This window comes from Ochotona princeps, chromosome 29, assembly GCF_030435755.1.
Source record: "Ochotona princeps isolate mOchPri1 chromosome 29, mOchPri1.hap1, whole genome shotgun sequence".
NCBI classification, from domain to species: domain Eukaryota; kingdom Metazoa; phylum Chordata; class Mammalia; order Lagomorpha; family Ochotonidae; genus Ochotona; species Ochotona princeps.
The window spans coordinates 8,766,155-8,788,335 of record NC_080860.1 but is presented as its reverse complement, the minus strand read 5'-3'; the positions used below and the strand labels follow the sequence as shown (position 1 = coordinate 8,788,335).

The 22,181-nt window shown below is 50.4% G+C and overlaps 1 protein-coding gene across 1 annotated transcript in view; it reads left to right on the top strand.

The window, feature by feature from the left end:
• NOS1 (nitric oxide synthase 1) overlaps positions 1-22,181 on the top strand; it is a 100,305-nt gene that overhangs the window by 23,582 nt on the left and 54,542 nt on the right. The window contains exon 3 of the mRNA XM_036496434.2: positions 9,842-9,968. Within this exon, the coding sequence (XP_036352327.2) occupies positions 9,842-9,968 (127 nt within the window). The remainder of the gene's footprint in view (positions 1-9,841; positions 9,969-22,181) is intronic.

Sequence of the window (22,181 nt, the reverse complement as noted above, 5' to 3'; positions counted from 1 at the left end):
ACCCAATACTGTGTAAGACTCCTCCCTGACCAGAGCTTAGCCCTTCCATCTCCCACCCCATGAGGAGCTGTGACAGCCCAGGGTCCCTACATTGCCCCACGAGGAGCAAGTGTCACATGTGCATCTCCTGGACACAGACCGTTCAGATCACAATATCAGACTCAGAAGCAGGTGGTGTGTCTGGTTGAGCAGTGTTGACCTTGCTGGCCAAGATGCATTGGCAGGTACACCTCTGCCCTGGCCATGACCTCTGCCTCTCCATCCTATATGATGCTTCTAAGGCACCAGCTCTTCCCAGAGGAGCAGCAAGGAGGATACTGAGCAAGGACCCCTCCCCAGGGGCCACTGACCCCAGGAGTTTCTCCTGTCTCAGGTACTTGACTGATTCTAACGGCAAAAGGGAGACGTGGGCAGTGCATAATAAAACCCCAGGGGCTCTATCTCAGTCACATCCACACCCACACCACCACCAGACTCTGAACGAGCGGCAGGGGGGGACGTGAAGTCCCCCAGAGGAGTCCCTGGTAGAGGCTTGCTCACATACACAAACACATGGACATACGCATGCATATGTGTATACTCGTATACATAGCTAGACATTAACACACAAATATGTCCATATGTACTCATACATGGTGCACCCATACATATACACATGTGTGCCTGCATACATTTGTGCACATGTGTACAAGCGAATGCACATGTATGCATAATACATGTGTGTATATGCATTCGCGTGCCCGGGTATGTCACATGTGTGCTCATTCTCCAAGGAGCTCATTTGGCCTCTCCCCACCAGCAGGCTCAGTAGAGAACATTAGACTTGGATTTGGACTGGACTTTGGGTGTGAAGACTTTAGTGGGAACCATGGTGGGAGAGGAGTGGCTTTTCAAACGCCATCCCAGGGAAGTCGTCTCCTGCCCTTGTCTCTGAAAGGTTGAGGGAGAGACCAGCCGCTCTGATGGGGGCTCCTCCCCTGGCCGACCTGTTTTTTTCCAGCTCAGGGACCTGCATCCCAGCTCTCTACCTGTCTCATCCATCACTGCCGCTCTGCCCAACCTTGCACAGTGAGGCAAAGCAGCAAGAAAAGGAGGTGAGGTTTAAGAGAAAGTGGCCCCAGGAAGCTCACTGATCCAGTGGCTGCCAGGCTGCCGAATGTTCCACATCCCTCCCCACAACTAGCTCCTTGTTTTACTTCCCTGTCAGATTCAGGGCCTCCCCTGGTGTTCAAGGAAGTGTTTTTAAAGGGGCAGGCACTGGCACAGCAGCAAATATGCCTCTTTAGATGCCCACATCCCATCTCAGAGTGCTTGGGTTCAAATCGCAGCTCTGCTTCCACCAGTGCACACCATGACACGCAGCAGGTAATAAATCAAGGACTTGGGCTCCTGGCACCCACATGAGAGACCTAGAAGGAGCTGACTGAAGCCTGGCCTGGTCCTGGCTGTTACAGGCATTTAGGAGTAAACCAGAGGATAGAGGCTCTCTGTCTGTCTCTTTTTCTCTGCTTTCAAATAAAATATAAAATAAACATTTAAAAAATATTTTAAGGGCCCCTTTTTTAATAATAATAGATAATACTGGAGTATGTAAAAAATTGTGGAAATTGTAATTAAAAGATAAGTGTATCAGAATGCAAAAAAAAAAAGATTGAAAGAGATCTGCACTGTGGCACAGCAGATTAAGCTGCTGTGTGTGACTCTAACATGCCATAGGAGTGCTGGTTCAAGTCCTGGCTGCTCCGCTTCCAATCCAGCTCCCTGTTAGTGAACTTGAGAAGTCAGCAGATGACCCAGGAGCTTAGGCCACTGCCACCCATGTGGGAGACCACAGGCTCCTGGCTGTGACCTGGCCAACCTCTAGCTGCTGTGGCCATGTGGGGAAGGAGCCAGCAGATGGAAAATTTATCTCTCTTACTTTTTTCTCTCTCCCTCTCTTTATTCCTCTTCTACCTCCTTTCTGCCTCTCCCAATTTCTCTGGTAGCCTGCCTTTCCAATATGTAAATCAATCATTTTTTTAGAAAAAAAAATGGTTTAAAATCAATGCCTACAAGCAATCTTCAAAAAGGTCATGGAAAATGGGAATGCTAGGGAAAAGATGCATGGATTCTGAGCATTTGGGGCGCTGAAAGGAGCTGATCTTCTAATTCCATTTTCCACGCAATTTTTGAAGGCCACGTATAAGTTGCCCACACTTTGTTTTGTTTTCAGCCTTGCATCCTAAGGCGAGGAGAGAGTGTAGAGCAAAGTTAGAATAAAATCCTGTGCTTGAATGTGCAGGTGTTTGGGAAGGCTTCCCTGGAAAGGTTGGATGTTTGCGCCTTAAACACAACCTCCTCCAAACACCACAGCATCACAAGCAGCCTGGCACAGGTGTGTGTCTTAGGCAACTCAAATGTCACCAGCAGTGTCGCCTTGGAGATGCTTGGCTCCTGATAAAGCAGTGGATCCATCCATCTGCCCTGGCTTTTGCCACTATTGCGGTTGCATGCGTGGAAAAACTCAGTTTGTTTTAAAGCCATGTGTAAGTGTCAGGCAGGGAGAGGATACTGGGCCAGCATGAGACACCTGCTGGTTCTCTTCATGGAAACACGAAGGTCATGTGGCCCCTTTGACTTTGTGTGGATTTCTCCCAGCTCTAATGTCACCTCCTTGCAGGCTCTATTTTGGGATGAGGTCAGCACTGGCACCATGATTGGTGGGTCCAGGCCACCTAGTAAGCTGGCACAGAGGTCCTCCCCCATGGGGCTGCCATGCAGGGTGCTCACAGTGCGCTACTGGGGCCGAGCAGCTGCTATGACCCTGCCTGGTTCACGGGCCCCATGTCGCTGGTCTCTTGCCCTCCTTTCTTCCCATCTGCATCTTGCACACAGACCTGAGTTCTGGCTCCAGTTCTTGCCTTTCCCGCTTGAGGCATCGCTGTTATTGGGGGGGGTGACACTTACTGGGGGGCAGAGATGATGTTGAGTCTAGACCCTTGATGGCAGGTGGCCACAGCCTGGGAGGGAGTCTGAGGAAGGGAAGCAGGGAACCAAAGGTGCTTCTGGCACCTTCTACGTAGGGAGCGGTCACTTTAAAATGCTGTCTGCCGGAGAATATCCAGGTTACTCAGCTTGCTGCCCTGAAGGAGGGTTTTAAAGAGGCCAAGGTCCCTGGTCCAGCCTCCATCTGGACCTGCAGGTCAGCCTCACCGTGCTACAACCCCTCCCACCCGAGGCCACTCAGGGAGCCACAAAGCACCCTCCCAAAAGCTGCCGCCTCAGAGATCTATGAGTTCTGCTCTGAATGTAGGACGTGTGGTAGATGAGGCAGCTCAGAGAGGTTGATGAGTTTCCCCAGGGTCACACAGCACCAGCCCCAGGCAGCAGAAGGTCTTCATTCCACCCAGGTGTCTTTGGGCAGTGACTAGGATGAAAGGGAAGAGAATAGGATGTGGTTGAGGAAGCACAGGTCGAAGTCAACGCTAGAGCATCCACTGTCCTGCAGGGGGCAGGGACTGGGGTTTCTCCCCTGACAAGATAGGATGTCATAATTATCATAGGAGGTGGCCTCGACCCAGCTCTATGAGCCTAGCCCCAAGCCCGAGTCTTTGTGTCAGTCAATTCACCTGCTGCTTCTAGGAGCTCCTGAGAAAAGCTGGGCTTGAAGAGATGCAGTCGCTTGTCCCAGATCACACAGCTAGCAAGCAGCAAAGTCCGGATCTGACCTTGAGCCCCTGCCCTTGGTCTCAACTATGCTGCAGTTAGCACTATTGGCCTTGCTGCACTTGCCTTCCAGCCACTGAGTTTCCAGGGTGTGGTGGCGGAAGGAGAGGGGATCGAAGGATATTTGCTCAGACTCTCAAAGGGAAACAGGCTCCAAGGTGCCTCTCCTAAAGATGCCCCCATGGCTCACTGCGGCTAACACAGATGGAGACACCGATCCTGGCTTCTGGCCGGGCAGTAGCCCTTTGTGCCCTCTACTGCTCACTGCCTTTCTTCAGCATCCCAGGAGCAGACAGCGTCATCCTGGGCTTGGCTTCCCATCCCTTTGTGATGGGGGAGAGGTGGAGTCAGGTGACCAGAGGACTTTGGGAATACAGAGCCACAGTCAGAAAATTCCCCCTCTTGTAACGTCATGCCTGTGACTCTGGGATCACTCTGTGTCCTAGCTCTCAGTTCAGGGCTGCACCTGCAGAGGCCCTGTGAGCCAGAAAGAAGGGGATGGAGTGAGGAGGGAAGGGAGGAAGAGAGGGATGGAGGGACAGGGTAGTCTCCATTCTTCCTGTGACAGCTGCCTCACCACATAAGGCCTCGGCTTGCCACCTGCAAAATGGGATGTGGACCCAGTGAGCCCTCTGATTGCTTCCAGTGACCACTCAGGTTCCTCATGAAGGTCAGCAGTGGTCACGGTCACTAACCTGTTCAGCTTCTGCCAAGCCATGTTGGAACACATACCATGTCCTCTCTGCAGTGTTGCTCCAAGGAGAGAGGCGGGAACATACTTTAAGCCAAAGGTCACAAATTGGAGGGTTGAGGTCATGTATAGTTCTACAAATTTTACTTGACCTAGAGTCTTGAAAATGTGTTTGTAGCATCAATGATAAAGTGATTTCACTTGAAAACTAAGTTCCAGTATTTTACAGCATATATAGGGGTGTGCTGCAGAACCCCACAGATATCGCAGCCTGTAGCTGCTCAAATCCCTTGTGTAAAATGGCATAGTGTTGGCCCAGAGCATCTGTGATGTACATCCCCCTAGATAGTATCCGTCATCTCCAGGTTGCACATAGCATCCAATCCAATGCACATGCAATGCAGATGGGTGTGAAATCGCCCAGTACAGGGAATGTGAACAAGGGAGAAGTCCGCCCATGCTTTATACAGGTGCCATGAACATTTCCTAACATTTTCCATGCACACTTGGTTCAGTCTGCAGGTGTGGACCAGGGCCGACTATAGTGTGTGTTCAGAAGGGCTGTTATCACAGACTCCACATCCCATGAGGCGTCCCGCTGCAGGTGCTCTCAGTTTGCCAGCATCTCAACAGGTCGGTGCATCTGTTCTGTTACTAGACACTGCCATTCCTACAGATGTGAGTTGCGGGGAGTTCTGCCCAGCTGGAGTATATTAGGACTCAAGAGATCCCGGGTCCGCACATTCCTTCTCACTGCGGTGTCTGCAGACTTCCTAAACAGCATTCTTTGTCTTCTCTGGACCCTCTTCTCATCCTTTACCCAGCCTGATGAATTCAAACAGGACAGCTCTACAGAGACCCCCAGACCTGGGCATCCCAGCTGCTACATCTTTGTGCTGCCCATGCCTGTGAGCAGGTGGAGGCAGCCAGCAAAGGCTAGGGAAGTATGGAGAGCAACAAGGAGAAAAGGGAGTTAGAGTGTGGTGTCTGCTGAAACCCAGCCAGGGCTTCCTGCCAGGGCCAGCTGCTCCTTGGCGGCCTCCCTGCCTGACTGGGCTGAAGCAGGCAGCCGCCCCCGCTTCCCCACCCCTGCACTCAAGCCTGCCTCTGGGCCATGGCCCCCAGGTTGGTCAGTGATCCACCCCAGACCGACCACCCCATGTGCAAGCCCCGTGTGGCGTCAGGGTCAGGAGCCCTGTCCCTTATATGTAAGAGGTTGGAGGAGCTAACTCAGGGGAAGCCATGCTTGGATTTGGCCATGGTTCTCACAAGGTTTAGAAATGCAAGACCGACTCTTGGCCTGATCACTCGGTCAGGGAAGTGGAAGAAAAAGGCAGAGTCAAGTTCTTGCCGCAAAGAACAGACAACATTTGCCAGGTGGGAGGCAAAACACCACACCTGGCCTTCTGGTAGGAAGGAGGAGCGGAAGAGCTGGGTTAAGGGATACAGTGAGAGGAGGGACACCAGAGAGGTTGACATTTCTCCCAAGGAAGAATCTCTCCACTGCTGGAGTCTAGCCCAGACAGATCCCAGGCAAAGGAGTCCCATTTTGTCTGGGGATCACCTGACAATACAGATTCCAGGGTTATACCCAGACCTGCTGCTCAGGCCCTCAGAGGGTCGGCTCGGGAGGCAGAATTGTCACAAACCACTCTGTTGGTGTGGAAGCACTCTACATCTGAGACCTACCAGTAGGCCCGTGTGATGTGCATTCATCGGCTTGTCTTTACTGCAATAAACAAGATTATTTGGCTCTCAGTTTGGGAGGTCCACGTTCAAGCTCAGGCAGCCTTCTTAGTTTGGTGTCTGATGAGAGTGGTAGACAGCAAGGACAGTGCACATGCCAAGGAATGGACACGTAGAGAACCAAGAGGCAGAGACAGCGGCTGAGCCCAAGCACAGGCTTTTAGCACAGCCCTCAGAGAATTCCACGAATGCTGCCCAGTGACCTGAGGACCTTACAGTATACCCAGCTGGCTGGGCTGTTGCTGGCATCCTTAGGTGACATTTTCCACCTTCTTGGTACCCTTTACTTACAACTTTGAAGTTTCAAGTCCTGCATGGGTTCAGGAGCCGAATCATATTGAAAGTGCAGTGTGATGGCGCTGGGGACGCTGGGCCTCCAGCTTGTCACATCCACTGAAGAGTGTGGTTTTCAGAGGATAAGGATGAAGGATGCTTGCTTTCTCCAAGAGCAGCCATGTATGCCTGTATTTCCCCATCTTCAGACTTGTTAAGGTTCCAGTCCACACTGCACATGGTGCAACCACAAGCCCCATGTGGCTGTTGAAGCTCATTGAAACTTAAAATTTAGCTCCCCAGGAACAACAGCCATGTTTCAAATGCCACTTGTTACTGGTGGCTGCAATAGCAGACAGTGCAGGCATGAGACAGTTTTGTCCTGGTAGGAAGTTCTGCTGATCAGTGATGACTTAAAGGGGCTGTTCCTGTCCTGTTCCAGAACTACAAGTTCCTTTCTATTTGATCAACTTTTTAACAAAGTAGTGGGAGGAGCAACAGCAGGTGGCAGGCTGCTCTGGGCCAGGAGTATCAGTTCATTGAACAGTTGCATATACAACACAGTCATTCAAGAGTAAACTGAGACAAGTGAGGAGTGGAAAGACACACAGCTTAAAACTAATGATGCTGAGGGATTAACCCAGTTCCACCCAATCCACAACTCCTGCTCTTTAAAAAAAAAAAGATTTATTTATTTTTATTAGAAAGGCAGATTTACAGAGAGGAAGAGAGACAGAGAGGAAGATTTTCTGTCTGATGATTCACTACCCAAGTGGCCACAATGGCTGGAGCTAAGCTGATCTGAAGCCAGAAGCCTGGAGCTTCCTCTAGGTCTCCCATACGGATACAGGATCCCAAGGCTTTGGGCTGTCCTTGACTGCTTTCCCAGGCCACAAGCAGGAAGCTGGATGGGAAGCAAGGTGGGCAGGATGAGAACCAGTGCTCATAAGGGATTCCGGCGTGTGTGTGCAAGGCGAGGACTTTAGCCGCTAGGCTACTGCACCAGGCCCCACAGCTCCTGCACTTACCAACACGCTGTTGCATCCACCGCTGGGTGAGCAGGTACACAGCAATCATCAGGCATTTCCCTCAGAGCTGGTTATCACTGGCATCTTATGGGTTGGGAATCTAACTAAACCTTCTGCTTTAGCTTGTGGATGAACAGAAGCCAGGCAGCTGAACCTGGCTGTTCCCTTTGGTCCCAAATTTAAAATACTCTTGCCTTGCTCACCACACAGGACCTGGAAACAAGTTAGTGTTGGCAAAACATTTCAACTGCATTGTTTAAATAAGAGCATCAGTGGCTTGAGAGAGAGAGGGAGAAAAAAGCATGTTGATAAAACTGCAAATTTCCCCTACAGATTCACACAAGACAGGCTATGTGATTCATTGCAGAGTTGCCTAGGTAATGTACTCTGTAATTTTTGTAAACTGGCCTCATTTGGTGAAAGATAATGGGTTGTTTGCTCTGTTGCCTTTGGCTTAGAACAGGCATCCTGGTGAAGTCTTTCTGCCTCAGTTTTAAGAAACAGAGGCTCTGGGCTGCTTCTTGTCCAGAACTGGTTTTCCATCCCAGTTCCGTGACTGGGAAATTCTCATAGCCTCACTGGGGCTCAGGGTTTTCATCTGTGGAATGGAGCTTCTCATGTCTCGTGAGGTGGCGTGAAAGAGTTCAGGTGCAAATCCTCGGTACATGGCAGATGCTGTGAGTGTTCGCCTGCTCCTCTCTGCTGAGCGTCCACGTGTGGTCACACGGGCTACTACAGTCCAGAGTTTCAGAGCTGAAAGAGAGCCGAGTGACATTTCAAGTGGCCCTCTTCACAGACAATTGTGCTGTTGATCACCACGTAGTTCACCATTGACTTGGCAAATGTAGTTGAGAGTCACTCTCGTAATGTTTCGGTGACATTTTAAAGAAGGTAAAACAGAATGTTCCCTCTGACAAATACAGACCTCTCCAAGCAGAAGAACCCAAGTGGCTATGGCACAGGTTGTGGGGATTGTGGGAAACTAATAAGGCATGCTGGGGCTGGCCCTGAGTGAACAACCGAGGGACCTTCAGGGAACAGGCATTCAGAGCTCCGACCTTGACTTCAGGTCCAACCGCAATGAGGTCAGTGCACTAGACTGGGGGACAGAGGTGTGCCCAGAACCTGAGACTGCCATTAGAGGGCTGGACAAAGGCCAGCCTCAACTCCCAGCACCAAAATCAACATGGACCACAGAGTGGGTGATATGATCCCAACTTGAAAGACACACACACATACACTCCCCGTAGTCAACTGCAGTTGGCTGGCCTGGTCAAAAACAGACAAGGTATCAGGGAGCAAAGGCGAGACAGGGATGGTGGATGGCTTTGAATCCAGCATCACACCAGCTGTGTGACTTAAGCTCATGCTGTATGCATCTTAATTTCTTCCTGTTGATGATGAGTCTGAGGAGGAGGATGGTGGCGTGCAGCATGCTGCTGATGGCCGTGGTGTAGAGGAAGATGGTGGTGGTGGATCCGATGATGGTGATGAAGATTACAACATGATGATGTTGATGAGGATGTTGACGAGAGTGGTTTTGATGATGAGGTTGATGGTGATGGTGATGATAACTTTACTGAGTGAATGATGATGATGATGATGGTGGTGGCGGTTTTTGTCATGATGATGATGACAGAATTGCTCATTCCAAACAGATGCAAAGAATGGGCTTTGTTACCTTATTAATGGAAATATGGAGCAATTGGCTTCTCTGTCGTACAGGCCCCATCCATAAAATGCTGATTCGGAATCACCCGTTTCACAGAGTTGCTCCAAGGATGAAGTGAATGGAACACACTTGCAGTGCTTGGCACACTAAGTGCTTAGTGAATATTAGTTCTCATCACTAGTAGTATCACCGTTTCATTTCTCTGGTCTCTTTGTTTTCAGAATCACTCTGTTTGGCAGAAACTGATTTTGTTCAAAGTCTTGGCCATGGTTGGAATGACTGTAAACATCCTGGTCTACAGGACTGTTCAATCCCACCTGCCCCCTGCTTTTTTTTTCCTATGTGTCATGGACCCAACAGTTCACAGCACGTGGAATCCCACCAGGAGCTAGGCCTCCTGTGTTCCCAAATCTCTGAAATAGGAAAGCAGGGAGGGCTGAAAATAACCCACATCATGGTGGCCATCTCAAAACTCTGCTCATAGAGGTGACTGCTTGCTGGCTATCCGGGTCAACATGGGCAAGCTCTTCTGCACTTGACCATGGAGGTTGCCATCCTACATCCACTGGAAACTCTGAGGAGGTAGCAGGCTGGGCATCCAAGCCCAGGGGTTCCACACGTGCATGAGTCTCCAGGGTTCCATCAGACTCAGGGCTTCTGGACTAACTCAATAAGGTGACCATTTCTGGCATCACCCCTTTCTCACCACCTCATCTTACCTTTCAGAGACTTGGATGGCAAGTCACATAAGCCCCTGCCTCTTGACACAGAGAATGACCGAGTCCTCAGTAACCTGTGGGGGAAGGACAATGCACCTGTTGTCCTCAACAACCCGTATCCAGAAAAGGAGCAGGTAAGTGTGTGATGCCACTTGATGTGCACACTCCCACACCATCCCACTTGTTGCCAGGTGAGGGAAGCCAAATCCCAGGCTACTGTGGCTGAAGAACATAGGGAGACTATGGCCAGGAGTATCTACCCTGGGATAAGGATTCTGGCTTTGGTTTGGTTTTATTTTGCTTTGTAAACTTGCCATTTTCCAAATTGTAGTTGTTTATACCAGGAAAAGCATCCACATGGTCCCAGATTTTAAAATGTCAAAAATAGATGGTAAACATTAGATAAATGGGAATATCATTCTCCTTCTCTTTATCTAGCCACACATTTTGCCTCCTCTGAGGCCAGCAATAATAATATATAGTTCTTACATATTGTTTGGTATTTTGTGTATAGACAGATGTACACACATTACTTTCACATATTTTTCATGCAAATAAGCAGTGATACATGTTGTTGTGTACCCAGCTTTTTGATTTATCAATCAAACTCAGAGTGCAACCCTAGTTGGTAGGTTAAGGGACTCCTGACTCATTTTGCATAGCTGCATAATATTCTAAGGTCTGATTCACTGAACCAGTCTTTAGTGAGGGACACCTGGACCATAGCCAGTACTTTAGTGTGTGTAACGAGTGACATTATAGAGATATCTCATTTGGCACACGAGTGGAATTACCAACAGATTCTTAGAAGTGGCAGTGTTGAGTGAGGAGTCATGTGTATTATGTGCAAGATTGATTTGGGCAGAAACTGGCAAATTGCTCACCCCAGAGGTTGTACAATCCAACTAGGTAAGTAGGAGAGGGACTGCTTCTCACAGCTTCACCAACACCATCTGTTAGCAAACTTTGCCATCTTCGTCAGTGTGCTGAGATGCATGTTGACAGCAGAGTTGACATCACTTCCCAAACTTGGAGAGACTGGATGGAGATCAGTAGTGCCTTTACCTCCCTGGACCAGGTCAGGGCAACCCTAAGAAGGCCTGTGCATTCTCCACCCAGCCTCTGTATTCAGTGAAGTAGGAATGAAGGGCCCAGTGTGGTAGCCTAGTGGCTAAAGTCCTCGCCTTGCATGTGCCAGGATCCCATATGGGTGCCTGTTCGTGTCCCGGCTGCTCCACTTCCCATCCAGCTCCCTGCTTGTGGCCTGGGAAAGCAGTAGAGGACGGCCCAAAGCCTTGGGACCCTGCATCTGTGTAGGGGACCCGGAAGAAGCTTGTGACTTCAGATCGGCTCAGCTCCAGCTGTTGTGACGATCTGGGGAGTGAACTAGCAGATGGAAGATCTTTCTTTCTGTAAATCTGCCTTCCCAGAAGAAAAAGCAGGGGTCAAAGGATCCCCTTTTCTTCTTTTTTTTTTTTTTAAAGATTTATTCAGTTTATTACAGCCGGATATACAGAGAGGAGAAGAGACAGAGAGGAGGATCTTCCGTCCGATGATTCACTCCCCAAGTGAGCCGCAACGGCCGGTGCTGCGCCGATCCGAAGCCGGGAACCAGGAACCTCCTCCGGGTCTCCCACACGGGTGCAGGATCCCAAGGTTTTGGGCTGTCCTCAACTGTTTTCCCAGGCCACAAGCAGGGAGCTGGATGGGAAGTGGAGCTGCAGGGATTAGAACCGGCGCCCATATGGGATCCCGGGGCCTTCAGGGTGAGGACTTTAACCACTAGGCCACGCTGCCGGGCCCAGGATCCCCTTTTCTGTCCCCACTGGCCCTCCTGTCCCAAGCCCCAGCTGACACATACAACTGCTGGGCTCTTCAGATGCTTGACATACAGACCTTGCATGCCAGCTCACCCAAGCAGTGACTCAAAGCTTCTCTAGGTGACTTCAAGGGGAAGGATGGGGGAGCTCGGAGCCATGGTGGTGATGGCTCTCCTTGGCTGCTCACAACTGTCCAGGGAGATCCAGAACACCAGGGATTCCTCAGGAATCATACTCCCTGACCTGTGGGCTGACTCTCCTGCCAGTAGCAATGCCTGGGCCCATTTGATGGAAGAGAATAGTTGTTGTAAATTCTCACTATGCTTTCCTCAAAAATCAAGGCCAGGGGTAACATGGGGGTATAGCGAGTTAAGCCATGGTCTGCAGCACCTGTATCCCACATAGCCAGCAGTCGTAGCTCCAGCTGCTCCACTTACTATCTAACTCCCTGCTGATGCACCTGGGAAAGCAGCAAAATATGACCCAAGTGTTTGAGTCCCTGCCCACATGGGAGACCCAAAAGAAGCTCCTACCTCTTGGCTTTGATCTGGCCCAGCCCCAGCAGTTACAGCCATGTGGGGAGCGAACCAGCAGATGGAAGACTTTCTCTAACTCTGCCTTTCGTAAAAATTAATTTTTTGAAAATCAAAACCAGAGGCAGGCAATGCCACTCTTAGACACCAGTATCACACAACGGAGTGCCTGGGTTCAACTCCTGATTTCAGCCCCCAACTCCAGCTTCTCACCAATATAGGCTGTAGAAGGCAGCAGGGGGAGGCTCACATAGTCAGAACCCTGCCACCTGTGTGGGAGAAAAGTAGTGCATTCCTGGCTCTTGGCTCAGCCCACTCCTGGCTGTTGCAGACATTTGGACCATGAACCAAGGAGGGGAATTCTTCTGTTATGTTTTTTTTTTGTCTGTCAGTTAATTGATTATCTTTTAAAAGTCAAGATCACCGTGTGAACATTTGAGAACTGCTCATTGAAATGAAACAAACATAGTGTAAAGTTCCCTTCATTTTCTTTTTTTTAAAGATGTATTTACTTTTATTGGAAAGGAAGATTTACAGAGAGAAAGATCTTCTATTCACTGGTTCACGCCTCCAAGTGACTGCAATGGCTGGAGCTGAGCTGACCTGAAGACAGGAATCAGGAGCTTCCTTCAGATCTCCCCCATGGGTGTAGGGTCCTAAGGCTTCATGCCATCCTTTACTGCCCTTGCAGGCTGTAAGCATGGAGCTAGGTGGGAAATGAAGCAGGTAGGACATGAACCAGTGCCCATATGGGACCCCAGCAAGTACAAGGCAGGATATAATCACTGGGCCTCTGTACCAGGCCCTCTTTTCTTGCATAATGGAATAATATGAAGAGCTGTTGCCATCATAGGAACCCTCTGGGAAAAAACACCGAGGTACCTCCTCAGACCAGATCCAGGCTACAGACTTACTTTGTGGGCCTGCACTTCATTGTCAGGTACATTGCTGATCTTCACAGTTGTAAATATCTACAGCTTCCCTGTTGTTTAAGATCTGTTGATCTATTTAAAAGGCAGAGAGAGAGAGAGAGGGACCGAGTTCCTCCATCTGATGGTTCACTCCCCAGAGAGCCACGACAACCAGACTGAAGCCAGGAGAGAATAGTGGGGTCAGTCCACTTGGTCTTCTTTGTCGAAGGTTAAAGATAACCAAACATGAAGGCATATTCTCTTAAGTCAGTCCCCCAAAACTAAGCCATTCATATTTAATGATAAATCAATATCTCTTGCTAATCTTGGTCAGGGTTAGCTGAAGACATATCAGGAAAACACAGTGTTTGGAAACCTTATGACCATCTCCTTGCAAACTATACCTGGCCTGGGGTGGACGCAATGAGTCACTCCCCAGCTAGCACTCTCACAGTTCCTGTGATGGCATGACAAAGCCCTTCAAGGAGCAAAAGCTGAGCGAACATGCCTTTCCCAGCCTTTGAGACCCTGCACACAAGTATAGGAAGATGGCACGATCAAAGCTGGAGGAAAAGTGACATAAAAAAACACCGGAACAGAAATACATCAGCAGGTGTCAAGGGAAGGTGACATTTGACCTGGGTTTTGAGGATGAAGTAGCAGTTGGCCTGGAAGAAGGCCCAGAAAGGTAGTATAGTAAATGATGTAATTGTGACTTATAGGCTGACCTTCTCTCCTGGAGATCATTAGTAGCTCTCTGAGACTGTTTTTTGAGCTTTGTCCCAACAGACACACCCATGGAGCTTTGACAACTTTGTCAACACCCTTTACGTGGGAATTCTCAACTGTGAAACACCACTCTAGATAAAGGACAGGAGGAGCTGCTGTTGGTTCAACGCTCTTGGAACCTGAGTTGAACAAAGATTTCCCCAAGCCTCCTCCTTAGTGTGGGTCTCTTTGGTTCCTAAGAAATGAGTGAAGGGTGGAGCGTGCCCTTGGTGAGGGACCAGTAGCCTGGTGGGGGAGCGGTGTTTCCCTGTGGACAACCCCCCCCCATTATCCATCCCTCCATTCACCTACCTGCTGCCCTACTCCTTCTCCTATGAAGACCCCTTGGTAGAACACAATTCCGTTGTAGCCCATCTCCCACAGCACCTTATCAGAAGCCTGGCATTTCCTCACCCCTCCAGGGACCCAGGGCTTGCTGGCTGCTTTGGAAATGTCAAAATCTGTTGAGAAACCTTTCTCTCCTCCAGGTTAGTGTTAGCACCACCCAATCCCAATGTCTACACGGCTCCAAATTACAAGGCAAGCAGAGGGGAGGGGTCACGCAGTCCCCAATCTTTAGAGGATCAAAGACAACCAGGGCCCTTGTGAAAACCCCCAAGCTGGCAGCCAGCTTGGGATGAAGGCAGTCGGAGACTAATCTGCCTTGCAGCAACAATCCAGGGCCCCAACGAGGAAGCCTTCCTCGTCAGGCCTGACTCACCACCACACACTGATGAGGTCAGGATAAAAATACCACTGCCAGGGATAAGAATACCGCCTTGCAGGTGTGTCGCTGCCGTTTCAACCCTGGGACTCGCTCATCTGCAGCTCTAGGGGCAGCAGGACTGTTTCCCGCCCCCTAACTGGCATCTTTAGCCAGAGGACCCCTTAGCATTTGTGCTAAGCCTGCCTTTTCTGGGCAGGACCCATAGGACAGGCGTCTCCGACTGGGATGAGAATAAAACGTGCTTGTGTCTCAATGATGATGTCAGCCGTAACAGTCTCAGCTAATAGCTACTGAGCAGTGTTGAATACACCACGCTACGTACTCTAATCCACAGTCTTGCCTAATGCCCAGCCCTGCTCGGTGAAGCCCTGTCATTGTCCCTATCCTGTGGATGTGGAGACTGAGGCACACGGGGGTCTGTTGGCTGGGTGAAGTCACATGCTCAATAACTAGCGCAGGTGCAATATCAAGCACAGACCATGAACTTCAGAGCCCACGCTCTCCCCACTTCCTCAAAAGCCCACAGCAGCAAAGATGGGGAGAAAGGAGCTCTACCCAGCTCTCCCAGGTGAGTGGCAGGAATCTGACCACTTGAGCTCTAGCCTGAAAGAAAATGCACAGCTCCTGGGTATGCACTAACAGAAAACTGGAATTGGAAGTAGAGCTGGGGTCGGACACAGGTACTCTGGGAAATCACAACCCCAGGGACAAACTCTTACATCATGATGGCTGTCATTCCTTTTTGTCAAAGATTCATTTTAAAAATTTTTATCTGAAAGGCAGACTTTTACAGTGAGCGAAGAAGAGATAGAGAGGGTCTTCCATCTGTTGATCTATGCCCCAAATAATGACAATGACAGAGCTGAGCTAATCTGAAGCCCAAAGCTGGGAGCTTCTTCTGGGTCTCCCACAAGGTCACAGGGGCTCAGAGACCTGAGTCATTTTCCACTGCCTTCCCAGGCCATAAGCAAGGAGTTGGATAAGAAGTGGAACAGTTGGGACACAAACTGGAGCCCATATGGGATGCCAGTGTCACAGGGCAGATTAGCCTGTTGCGCCAGTGTGCCAGCCCCATGGCGGTTGTTCTTAATAGGCTACCTATTATGTAACTATTTTTGCTGATGTGGGAATTTTGCTTATGTAAAGGGAAGGACTATGCCTTTTCCACATTTTACAAACAAGAGTGTGCACTCCACCCACCCAGAGCCCCTGGTAACACCCTCACTCTCTCCCTTGAAGGCTCTACCATCGTCCTTGTCTACTCCCCATCAATGTGATGTGTAAATTGATGTCTCCCAAGGCAGGAAAGGGGGTCAGGCTCACCAAGGAAGTAGCGGGAAGGCTCAAATAAAAAGACATTTTCATTTAGTGAAGTCCCTTCCCCCTGCAAGAATGTGTGTGTCCTCATCTGAAAAATGGGTTGCTAGGAGGCTTAACTGAACTAGCCCAGGTCAGGCATCCGATAGAAAGTTATTACACATGATTCCAGAGCAAAGGCAACTGAACAGAATCCAAGGACTCCAGAGGTTCACAGCTGAGCCCTAAGCTCTTCAACAAATATTCTCCCAGAACCCCAGAAATAACTACCCCCCAGGACAGGCTGAGACCGTGGCAACAGTCAGCACACTGTGATATTCAGCATCTCACAGACCCACCTGGTAGGCTTTGGCAGCCTCCAGTGGTACCAGTCAGGCTGACGACCCAAGGCACCTGTAGGCTCCTCCCTTCTATACGCTTTTCTCTAGGCATTTGAGAAACCTCTTGTGTTTTGAGATTCATTCGCCTTCCTGGACAGGAGCTCCCAGTGCCCAGCTCTGTGCTGCTATTCACTCCTGCCTTGTTCTGCTTCATGACCCAGGTTGGCATCTTTCGTGTCCAGCTTCCTCGGGTCACCCAGTGTGTCTCAGGCCCCTCTGGAAAGATGCTTTCCAGGAATGTGGAGTAGTGGAGTTTGGGTCCTGGAGGCAGGTGGCAGCAGCCAACTCCCGCTGATACCTTGCTGCCTTCCACCTGGGCCCTCTGCAGCCCAGTGACTCTGGTCTCTGGAAGTCATGCAGCTACCAGGCCAGCCACAAAACCCTGCTGTCCCATGTGGTCAGAGCCAGCCTGGAGCCAGGAAGCAAGGGTGTTTGGGTCCAGCCCTGTTGGCATTTCCATGTATTTTGCCAACTGTTTGTTTTTATAGGGCGTCTCTTCAAAGGCAGTCCCGCCCGAGTGTGGTCTGTGTGGGACAATAACATTCTGGTTCCACCATCAGCTGCCCTGTACTCTGCGATTCACCCCCTGAATCACCCGAATGTTTATATTCATTTCCCACGGAGGCCAAGTTGGTTCAAAGTCATTTTCCTTCTTCCCTTTTCAAGTGGGTATCAGATGTTAACACACCCTCCAAACAGAGACCCTTAGAGGTCAAGGGAGCCCAAACCCACTTGAGGGTGTTTTCAAAGCTTAAAAGACCAAAAAAGATCATAATTCTTGGTGTGTGTTCTCCATATTTGTATCTAGTGAACTCATGCTTTGAAGAGATACACACGAGATACAGTGCGGTGTCACAGGGTAGTCTGCAAGACAGCACAAGCTTCATTTTTAAAGTCAAGTCCAAGGCACCTGAGGATCAAGTTTAAAGTGGTCTGTGATCACATTCACTGCAAACCAGAGGAAAAATAACCAAGCTGAAGGTCTCTTGCTCCCCAGAGGTGCTTGTCCCTGCCCACTACCAGATTGTGGTGGGTCTAACTCCTGCGCCCCCTCTCTTCATCTGTCCTCTGTCGATCCCTTCCTTGAATCAGGAAGGGGGAGAGAAAAGAGGTGGAGGAAGTGCTTTCACATGTACGTGGAGTTGTAATAAAGCATGAACCCCTGAGATGCATTATGAATACACAAAGACATAATGCCCCTGGTGGTAAGCACTGTTAAGTTCTTTAAGTAGCAACTTTCTAAAAAAAAAAAAAATTTATTTGTATTGGAAAGGCAGATTTATAGAAAAAGACAAAGATTTCCTGTCTGCTGGTTCACTCCCCCAAGCAGCCACAACAGTTGGAGCTCAGCCAATCCGAAGCCAGGAGCCCGGAGCCTCTTTGGGTCTCCTGCACAGGTGCATGGTCCCAAGGCTTTGGGCCATCCTCCTCTGCTTTCCCAGACCACAAGCAGGAAGCTGGATGGGAAGTTGAGTAGACAGAACACGAACTGGTGCCCATATGGGATCCTGGCACATACAAGGCAAGAACTTAGCCACTGAGCCATTTTCCCAGGCCCTAAGTAGCAACTTTTTAAATTGTGTGGATGGATAGTGGGCCCCTGCCACATTGGAGAGGTCTGTGGTCCTGGACCCTGAACTATAACAACTCAGAACTGGGTTGCACTTACTGCTCCCACAGAAGTGGTCCCCACTGGTTAGAACAGTGCTGCCTGGGGCTGCTGCTAGGGTTTCAGGATGCAGTGTCTAGGGCCTGGTGGGGATGGCCCATGGCCCAGCTCAGCCCCAGCTCAGCCCAGCATGCTGACCTCATTTCAGGACCAGCCAAGCGGGACAGGTTGCTACAGGCTTGTCATGGAGGAGCGGTGGGCAGCTGCCAAGAGTGCAAGAGTCAGAAGCCACTCATGTCGTGTGAGCCAGGGCCTCAGCTCCTGAGTCAGTGACCAGGGCTGCTGTCCCCAGGCACCTGCGTGGCGCCACCTGGGCGGCCTAGACACCAATTTGCATTGGGTATCACAGTCCTGAGGGCTGCAAGTCAAAGATCAAGGTGCTGGCAAGTCTGGTTCCTTCTGTGCTATGAGAGAGGGACAGATCCTGGCAGCCCTCCTGGCTGACAGGCTCACACGGATGGCATTCTTTGAGTGTGTCTCTGTGTGTCTGTCTGTCTGTCTGTCTCAGGAACACCAGTTGTACTGGACCAGGAAACCCCTCCTGACCTTGTGTTAACCTGACACCTGTAATCTGGGGCCTGAGCTCATGGCAGTGACAGTGTACACAGATGAACTTATGGAGGGACACTGCTTAGCTGTCTTGTTCTCCTGGGTCCCTGCCTGCCTTGCCACCCACAGCTCTCGGTGCTGGTTTCCCTGTGAGGCTCCTGGTGATGCTGGAGAAGGACAGGTGCTCAGCTTCTGTCTCTAGATCATCCTGGTTCCGATGAGGCATCTCTGCTTTCCTCCCTGGTTCAATCTCTCCCTCCCTCCCTTTACCTCCCAACTCTGCTGCTCCAGCGTCCTGCCCCGTGATATGCTGCCAGCTCCAAAGTCAGCCGTGGATGTGTTACTTTTCCCTCCGCCTTCTTACGCCCCGCCCCCAGGCTCTTGACTCTACTTCCGGCAGCCCTGCTCTCTGTCTCTGTCCTTCCTGCAGTGAGAGCAGCTGTGCCTTCCAACCTCAAGACTTACCTGCATCGTTGCACCAGCCTGTCTGTCTGTCTGTCTCTCTCTCCTCTCTCCCTCCACCCCCGCCACCTTTGCAATCATTTACAAACAGTCCCTGGCTTACATTGGGTCCACTTAATGATCGCTTGCTTTATGATTCTGCCAAAAAAAGACACATGGGTTTGTAGAAACTGTATTTGGAATTTTGTGTTTAGATCTTTTCAAAGCCTAAGGAGATGCAGGTGCCCAGCTGCTGCTCGCCACCCCCGCCTAGCCCATGCTGTACAGTGTGGGACATTGCTAACTGTGTTGTGGAGTAAGTGTACGCCATTTCCTTTTAAGATGTTTTCAAGTGTTTTTTTAAAGGCAAACTTACAGAGAGAAAGATCTATTTGTGGGTTCACTCCCCCAGATGGCCACAACAACCCGAGCTGGGCCAACCAGGAGCTTCTTCCAGGTCTCCCATATGAATGCAGGGGTCCAAGTATTTGGACCATCTTCCATTGTTTTCCCAGGCTATTAGCAGGAAGCTGGATCAGAAGTGGAGCAGCCAGGATGAACTGGTGCCCATAGAGGGTGGCACCACAGGTGGGAGGATTAGCCTGCTACATCATGGTGCCAGCCCAACTTAGGACGTTTTCAGCTTGCAATGAGTTTACGAGATGTGACTCCACGAGAAGTCGTGGAGCATTCTGCATTTCCTGAAACTTGGCATTGATCGGGTCACTCCATCAGCTGGGCAGCTTCAGAGGGAGCGACTGTAGCCTTTTCTAGTTCCTCCTAAAGGCCCAGTTTTCAAAACCAGCCACACTGGGGACCCCCCAGGCTTCACCCAAAGAAAATAGGGCGGCCTCATGTCAGTCTGAACAAAACCTCAGAAGTTTGTTGCCTATGTTCTGTGCACTGGGGGGTGGGGGGTGGGGGAGACCACACTGAGCAGTGAGTAGGCCAAAAACAGATATCTAGGTATCTAACAGGCCTATCCACATATCAAGTGCACATGCATGTAAATGTATATGTGTAAGATGGTGACAGAGATGTAGGTACAAATACACACTTATCCTACATGCAGTGAGGTGTGTGCTGTACACAGCCTGGGCAGGGGGTGGGTGGAGCAAAGTGCGGACACTGTTTCAAAGAATAACCAAGAAAGATCTCTGCCCAGCTCTGGGTGGTCAGTTGCTGGTCCATCCTGCCCATCAGAAGTTTGCACACTGCCTCTGTAAGGGCAAGAGACGGGGTGCTTCTAGACCTGCCCCCCATCTTGATCTTCGGCACAACCCTCTGGTTCTTCACAGAAAAGCACCCATAGATGGCATAGAACCAACTGAGCCACATAAACCTTGATCATGGATGTGGGAGTTTAAACTTCTCACTTTCATGTGTAGCAAAAAGAGTCTTCTTGGGATTTTTTTTTAAATCAACAATCCAAAATTGGAAAAACCCTATTTTTCAAAAAATGTATTTATTGGAAAGGCAATATGACAGAATCCTCCATTCCCTGGTTCACTCCTTAAAGAGACACAGTATGCAGAGTTGGGCCAGTCCAAAGCCAGGAGCCAGGAACTCCTTCCAGGGCTCCTATTTGGGTGCAGGGATCCAACCTCTTAAGCCATCCCCCATTGCTTTCCCAGATACATTAGCAGGGAACTGGATCAGAAGTGGAGCAGCCAGGACCTAAACTGCTACTCCAATAGGGGATGCAGGCATCCCATGAGGTGACTTAACATTACACGACAGCCCAGTCTCCTGACAGACCATTCTCAGTTCACTGACTGTAAAAGCAGGCAGTGGTCTGAGCCGGGCTGTGGGGTACAGGTTACAGACCTGATTTTAAAGCAGGCAGATGGAAAATGCTTTTCCCAATTATAGCTTGATCATCACTGGAGGGCAGCGGCCCAAACAGTTACCCTCTCAGCAGGTCCCCTGAGTAAAGCCTTCACGATGCCCATGAGCCCAGAGCCTCCAGCCCGTGTCCCAGGGAGCCCAGCTTGCGAGAACTACTGAGAGTCAGCCAATGTCCCCACCCTCGCCCACTGCTCTCTGCCAGCTTGTGTCCTTATCCTCACCCACTGTCCTTGCCAGCCAGCTTCTCCACCCTTGCCCACTGTCCTCCACAGACACAAAGCTGGAAAAGCCCTGCCCACCAACATCCCAAGTGCCCAGGGTGTGCGTGTGGGGCAGGAATGCTCGGGTTCCCACTAGGAGTCCACACATGGGGCAGGGTAGTGGGGGACCCTGACTGCACCATTCATCTCCTCTTGGTGCCCTCCTGAGTCATCTAATATGCCTGCTGGATAATTACAGCATCAAAGCCCCAGTTCCAGCAGTCCTGCCAATGGCTTCCTGACTCCTGGTTTCAAGTTTTCAATCTACAGTGGCCCGCCTGTGCCAGCACAGCCCATTACTTGACAACCATCTCTGACACATCTGGACCTCAACAGGTGGCCCTTGCACAGGCCTGCTTCCGCCCTCTGGTGGCTGCCTGCCGGCAGCCCACACCTCTCACCTCTTCCCTGGAGCCTGACTCCTCCTCTGGGTCTTGGGTTCCAACACCAGGGCCCACACCACATCTGCCATCCTCCATGTGCAGGGAAAGTCAAGCTGGTTTCTTGGCCTGAGAAGAGAAACCCAATGTTGGAGCAGGAAGGTTGGAGGCAGGCAAGACTCGTTGGGTTTTTTGTTATTGTTGTTTGTTTTGTTTTGTTTTGTTTTGAGGATGCAGGTTGTTCGTATGATCAGAATGTGTACCCAGGCATGACTCCCCTCAGCTGCCTGTCTGCCGGGAGAGATGGGGGCGCAGACAGAATCCTGAGGAATCTTGCAGGGTGTCAAGCCCTTGGGGCTGCTTCCTGTGAGACTGAAAGCCAACAATACCAACTTCAGCAGGGGAGCAAGGCCAAGTGGGTAACAAAGGGGGCAATCCACCCCAGTCCTTGCCACTGTGCTAGCCAGGGTCTTAATCCAGCTGCTGTTGCTGCCTTGGAATACCTGAGGCCAGAGAAGTTGTAAGGAAGGGGAAACAGGTGACCTCTGGGGTCCGGGAGCTTGGCACCTACGTCTGCCAAGGACCTCCTGGCAGAGCAGGTGCCATTGCTTAGGTCTCTTTTGTCCCTTCTGGGAAAATCATGACTGCCTCCATGGCAGCCCCACCCTCCTGGTCTCAGCTGATCCTTATCACCTCCCAGAGGCCCCACCTGCAGTTGTCTTTCACACACGAACTTGGATATTA